This window comes from Muscardinus avellanarius (assembly GCF_963383645.1).
Source record: "Muscardinus avellanarius genome assembly, chromosome: 7".
Lineage (NCBI taxonomy): Eukaryota > Metazoa > Chordata > Mammalia > Rodentia > Gliridae > Muscardinus > Muscardinus avellanarius.
The window spans coordinates 64565773-64572097 of record NC_137793.1 but is presented as its reverse complement, the minus strand read 5'-3'; the positions used below and the strand labels follow the sequence as shown (position 1 = coordinate 64572097).

At 55.1% G+C, this 6325-nt stretch overlaps 1 protein-coding gene across 1 annotated transcript; it reads right to left on the bottom strand.

Moving 5' to 3' along the window:
* Nucleotides 1-1403: 1403 nt before the first annotated feature.
* On the bottom strand, nucleotides 1404-6062 carry LOC308265740 (left-right determination factor 2; the record flags this gene model as incomplete). The annotated part of the gene is made up of 4 exons (XM_080699575.1): nucleotides 1404-1767; nucleotides 4428-4670; nucleotides 4830-5079; nucleotides 5813-6062. 4 exons carry the CDS (start codon nucleotides 6060-6062, stop codon nucleotides 1404-1406), a joined length of 1107 nt encoding a protein of 368 aa, XP_080555701.1.
* Between the last annotated feature and the right edge of the window lie 263 nt (nucleotides 6063-6325).

Sequence of the window (6325 nt, the reverse complement as noted above, 5' to 3'; positions counted from 1 at the left end):
GTTATTACAGTTTCCAGTGCCCTTAGGAAGGGGGGGCTTTGTTTTTTGTTTGTTTATTTGTTTTGGTGGTACTGGGGATGGAACCCAGGGGCCTTCTACCTCCGGGCTACACTCCCAGACCTATTTTAGGTTTTATTTGGAAACAGGGTCTTTTAAGCCAGCGAGGCTGTCTTCAAACCTGCGCGATCCTCCTGTCTCTGCCTCCCAAGCATGGGGATTACAAGCATGCACCACCACGCCCGGCTAAGGGGGGTCCTTTGTCACCCCTTTTCTTCCAATCGTTGTTTTTCACATTTCCCATTATTTCTCCCTTCTCACCCTATGTAAAGAATACTAAACCAGCCTCAGCAACTTAGTGAGACTCTGTTTCAAAATAAAAAATTAAATAGGGCTGGGAGTGTAGATCAGATAGACTGCTCCTGGGGGTTCAATCCCCAGTAGAAAACATACACACACACACACACACACACACACACACACACACACACACACTCACTCTCTCTCTCTCTCTCTCTCTCTCTCTCTCTCTCTCTTTCTCTCTCCTAAAAATTAAACACAAGACAGAGTAAAACATTACTTTTGTTTCCAAATTATCTACATTTAATTGACTTTGCCATATATAAAACACAGCAACATTAAAATACATGTGATCTCAGGTGATGATTTCTCTAAAATGGTGGGGGTCTCCTACTCCACAGAGGTGCTGCTCTCCGCAGCAGCAGGTCGTGAGGGACTGTGAGGTTGCTGGGACAGTGATGTCTTTGAGCTGAAGCTTACTCATCCTCGCTAAGAGGCCCTGGTGACCCGAGGCTTCTGCACTGGCTCGAGGTCACAGCTTGCTGACCCACCAGAACCAGAAACCAAGCATCCTGACTCCCTGTCCACTTCCCCAGCCTGAACCCCTTCAGCCTCCTTCCCAGCACCCTCTCAGGGAGCCGGGACCTAGGTATGTTTACAGAAACCTAGAATGGGTCAGTACTTGGGGAAGGGATTCCTCTTCAGATATCTTCCCTGTCTGGAGGAAAGAGGAATTTTTAAAAAAATCATCATATCATACAGTAAAGCAGTTCTATTTCCCCAAGTCTCAACATAGGGTTTAGTTCCTTACTCAGTTGAGTATTTGCCAAAAACAAACTCTCCGGGGACCACCTGTCCATTGCTTGGCCATCTCTATGCAGGCCAGGACTTCCTCCTGGAGCTCCGGGTCCGGAGCCACATTAGCCACTCATGTAAGTGCTTAGGGTGGGATATGGACAAGGACCAGAAGTGGAGAACAAAGGCAAAGGTACTATGGGGCACTAAACTGGGACAGGGGTACCTTGCTAAGGGCACAACTAAGACCTACATGGAGACCTACATGGTGCAGGTGTCTGAGCAGAGGTCTCAGTGGCCACCCCGGGTGCCTACGGCCCGAGCTTCCTGGGCACAGGCGCCCCGTCCGAGGCACAGCTGCACTTCTGCACCCTCATGTTGGGCAGGCTGACCACCTGGGGCCTGGTCCTGCCTCCCTCCTGGATGCTCACGATCATGGGCAGCGAGGCCGTCTCAGAGGCGATGCACCGCCTGGGTCCCAGAAATGGCCACCTGGAGGTCAGGGGATCCGGGGGCTGCAGGCAGCTGCCCACACACTCATAGGCCAGGAAGCCCGGGGGCTCCAGAACCCAGTTCTCAGCCCACTTCAAGCCCTGCAGGTCCAGGTACATCTGCTGGCGGCAGCAGCGGGTGCCCTCAGTCACTGGTGCCTCAGGGTCACAATTGCCTTGAGCTCTGTGGGGGCAAGGAGAGGCAGGTCAGAGGTCAGCTGGCAGGGCTGAGGTCAGGAGGCTCAGGGTGAGCATCAGGGAAGGTTTTTGTTTTTTATTTTGTTTGCTTATTTGTTTGGTACTAGAGAATGAACCCAGGGACATTCTACTTCCAAGGTACACCTCAGCCCTTTTTATTTTTTATTTTAGAATAGGGTCTTGCTAAATTGATGGGACTGGCCTCAGACCCGAGGGCATCCTGACTCAGCCCCCCCAAGTACTAGTATTACTGGCGTGCACCGCTGTGACCAGCATAGAGAAGACTGAGGATCCATCTTGCATGTTCCAAAAGCTGGATTTTTGTGATAGAGGTCAAATGAATAAACAGGTTCAGAACATCAAGTCAGCTACTGTTTATTAAAGGGCTCGTAATTTCCCAGACACTAAACTAGGTCTGTCACATGTATTTCTCAGCTGACATCTGCATTTCATCTTCAGCTGAAACTTGAGGGAGGTTCCAACATTATCCTTATTACACCTGAGGACACTGAGACCCAAAAGCGTTCAGTGATAAGCCAGAGAACTGAAGCCGGTAGGGAGCAGGCCTGAGCTGGATCCCAGGCTAAGTCAAAGACGGGCCTACCCACCATACAGTCACCCTTAGTAGACAGTGTCCATGGGGGATTGTTCCAGACCCTCAGATACCAAACCCACTGACGCAAGTCTTGAATAGAATGGGGTAGTGTTTGCATATCACCTGCACACATCCTCCTACATTTTAAATCATGTCTCAATTGCCTATAACACCTAATACGATGCAAATGCTGTTCAAATAGCTGCTATACTGTATCGTTCAGGGAATGACAAGGGGGTAAAGGGCTCCATGTGTTCAACAAGATGAGCCCCGCCCACTGGTTAAATCCACAGATGAAGAACTCAGGGATACAGAAGGCTGACTGGACTATACAGTCCCTGTCTGCTCTAAGTAGCTAACTTGTTCCAAGAGACAGAGGATTCAAACTTAGTAACAAAGTGTGTGTGTGTGTGTGTGTGTGTGTGTGTGTGTGTGTGTTCTACTGGGGATTGAACCCAGGGGCATTCTACCTCTGAGCTACACCCCCCCCAGCCCTATTTTTTAATTTTTATTTTGAAATAGGGGCTGGCTAGGTTGATGAGAATCTCACGCCTTGCTGAAGCTGTATCTGGAACCTGCAATCCTCCTGTCTCAGATGCACAAGTACTGAGATTATATGCATGTACCACACCACCAAAATAAAGCTAATATTTTCAAAGACTTCCTTATTTTTTAATTTTATTTTTAAAATTTTTGTGGTATCAGGGATTGAGCCCAGGGGACATTCTACCTCCAAGCTATACCTCCAGCCCTATTTTTTATTCTTTATTTTGAAACAGGGTCTCACTAAATTGCAGAGGACCTCACTAAGTAGCTGAGGCTGCCTGCAAACCCACAATCTTCCTGTCTCGGCCTTCTAAATACTGGGATTACAGGTGTTCACCACTATGCCTGGCTTTGAATTTTTTTTGGTAGTATTATGGATGGAACCTAGGAGCATTCTACCTCCAAACTATATCCCCAGCCTTATTTTATATTCTTCTTCTCTCTCTCTCCTTTTCAGTATTGGGGATGTAACCCAGGTGCATTCTACCTTCAAGCTACACCCCCACCCCTATTTTTTATTCTTTATTTTGAAACAGGGTCTCACTGAGTGGAAAAGGGACTCACTAAATAACTGAGGCTGTTCACAAACTGTGATCCTCCTGTCCCAGCCTCCACAAGGTCTCACCAAATGGCAGAGGGCCTCACTAAGTAGCTGGGACTGGCCATGAACCTCTGATGCTTCTGTCTCAGCCTCCCAGGTGTTGCGGTACTGGGGATGGAACTCAGGGGTATTGTAGCTCCGAGCTACACCCCCAGCCCTATTTTTTTGTCTTTTTCTTTTCTTTCTTTTTTTTTTTTCTGGGGTTTTTGGAAGCCCTTCTACCTCCGGGCTACACTCCCAGACCTATTTTTACATTTTCATTTTGGAAACAGGGTCTCCTAAGCCAGCGCGCGCGACTGGCTTCGAACCTGCGCGATCCTCCTGTCTCTGCCTCCCAAGCGCGGGGATTACAAGTGTGCGCCACCACGCCCGGCTTAAATCTTTTTATTTTCAAAACAGGGTCTCACTAAGGTAATGAGGGTCTAGCGAGGCTGCCGATGCTGGCCTGGAACCTGCCATCCTCCTGTCTCAGCCTCTGAGTGCTGGGATTGCAGGCGTGCACCGCCTACTTGGGATTACAGGCCTGCACCAACGTGCTGGGCTGCAATTCCTACCATTAGAAACTAGTATTAGCCAGGCGTGGTGGTGCACGCTTGTAATCCCAGCATTCGGGAGGCTGAGACCGGAGGATCGCGGTTCCCGGACAACCTCAGCTACTTAGTGAGGCCCTCTGCAACTCAGTGAGACCTGGTTTCAAAATAAAGAATAAAAAACAGGGCAGGGGCTGTAGCTCGGAGGTTGAATGCCCCTGGGTTCCATCCCCAGACCCGCAAAAAAAAAAGAAAAAAAGAAAAAAGAAACTAATATTAGAAACTCATATCCTGCGGTGGTCCACATGCCCGCCCCCTGGCCAGTCCAGGACCACCCAGTCTGCTGTGTCCCCAGGCCCCAGTTTGCCGCCTACCCGTAGTCCTTGAGGTCCAGCGTGTGCAGCTCCAGCTGGGGCTCGCCCTGGCCAGCGCCCCGAGTCCCCTGCCCCGCGAAGCGCACCAGCCTGTGCGCGCCCGAGGCCCCGGGGCCCAGGTGCTCCCTCTGCAGCGACACCTGCAGCAGCAGCGGCTGCCGGGGCCGGCTCAGCTGCTGCCAGAAGTTCACCGCCTCGGTCACGTCGAAGGCCTGCCAGCCGCTCTCGTGGACGGACACCAGCCTGCGGCCGAGCAGCGAGAGGGGCGGGGGCTGGGACGCGCAGTCGAGGGCCGGGGGAGCCTCTACCCCGGCCCGCCCGCCCAAACCCCGCCTTTCCTGCTCCCCTTCCCCGTCCTCCCGCCTCGGGACCCCATGCCCCGCCCCCAGACGCACCCCCCACCTGGAGTCGATGAGCGAGGTGCGGTTGGAGCCGTCGTCGCGGACCCGCAGCCACTCGATGTTGACCCGGGCGCGGGCGCTGCGCGGGGACAGCCTCTCCAGCCTGCGGAGCGCGGCGGGGGGGACCGGCTCCTGGAAGAGCCGCAGCACCGCCTGCACCAGCTCGCTGTTGGGCGGCAGCCGCTGCTCCATGCCGAACACCAGCAGCAGGTGTTTGGAGGTCTCGGACGCCAGGAACCTGCCTGCCACCTCTGGGGACAAGAGCAGGGTCAGCCGGACCTCTTAGGGCACTAGGGGAGTCCTGCGGGGATGGACCACTGAGCAGGCTACCGAGTCAAGGAGAGACTCCTCTGTTCTGTGTCTATGGAGCTAACTCATTTACCCCAAATCCCCCTTGGGATGGGGCCTCCTTTAGTAACATCTCCGCTCAGTGGGAAGGATCCTCGGGGACTCTCCGCTAGGTCAGACATGTGGAGGATCAGGACATCACCTGGGGTGCTGCACTGGGCCAGCTGTGGGCCTGAGAGGCATCCCTGCTCCGGGTGAGGGGCTGCATACGGTTGTGCCCGAGCCCTGCCCCCGGCTTACTCAAGCATCCTCACCACAGCCAGGCGCACCTGTGTTCACAGTCTGGGAAGGGAGGACGCCCCTGAGGGAGGCTTCTCAGCCAGTCTGCTCCAGGCAGGCTCAGACCAGAGTGGCAGTGTGGAAGGGAACCCCAGAAAGTCCCGCCGGCCCCAGCTCTCTGGGGGAGCCAGGTCCTGCGCCCACAACGCCAAGCAGCTCTGCTGTCCTCTCTCTGCTGTGCCCTGGGGCCTGGGCTTCCCGGTGGGTCAGCCTGACACCCCTCCTGTGGCCCCGAGGACTCTCAGCGCACAGCCACCCTCACAGGCCGTGGGCCCTTCTTTGGTCCTCACATGGCCTCCCCCCAGAGCCCCACAAAGCGCCAGAGCCCGCAATCCGGCGCAACAGGGGAGGGCTCACCTCGGAAGTTCTGGCTGAACCTCTTCCCGCGAGTGCGGTCCCCATGACTGCGCTGCAGCAGGGCCACATACTGGGCCCGCACGTGGGCAGGGACGGCCAGCCCCTCCACGTCCGCCCTGTCCAGGGCCGGCGCCTGGCTGAGCCGCAGCTGCTGCAGCAGACTGCCCAGGACCTGCTCCTCGGTCACAGCTGCCCCGGGGCCGGCCAGGGGCAGCGCCCAGAGTGCCCAGCAGAGCCACAGGGGCCGCATGGTGCCGCTGGGGGAGCGCGGTGCAGTGTCCTGGAGGAGGTCTGGGCCTGCTGGCTGGGTCTGGGGAGAGCTGAGGCTGGCCCACTATATAGCTGTTGGAGGTGGAGTGGGAGGAGGGAGGTCACACCCCTGGACCTCCTGGGAGCTCAGCAGCCAGACAGTCAGCCCTGAGCCTGGGGAGGGAGCTGTCTAGGTAGGCACAATGGGCCCTGGGTGCCACACAGGTCTGGGGCTTCTGGTGGTGCTGGTCCAGGAGCTCAACT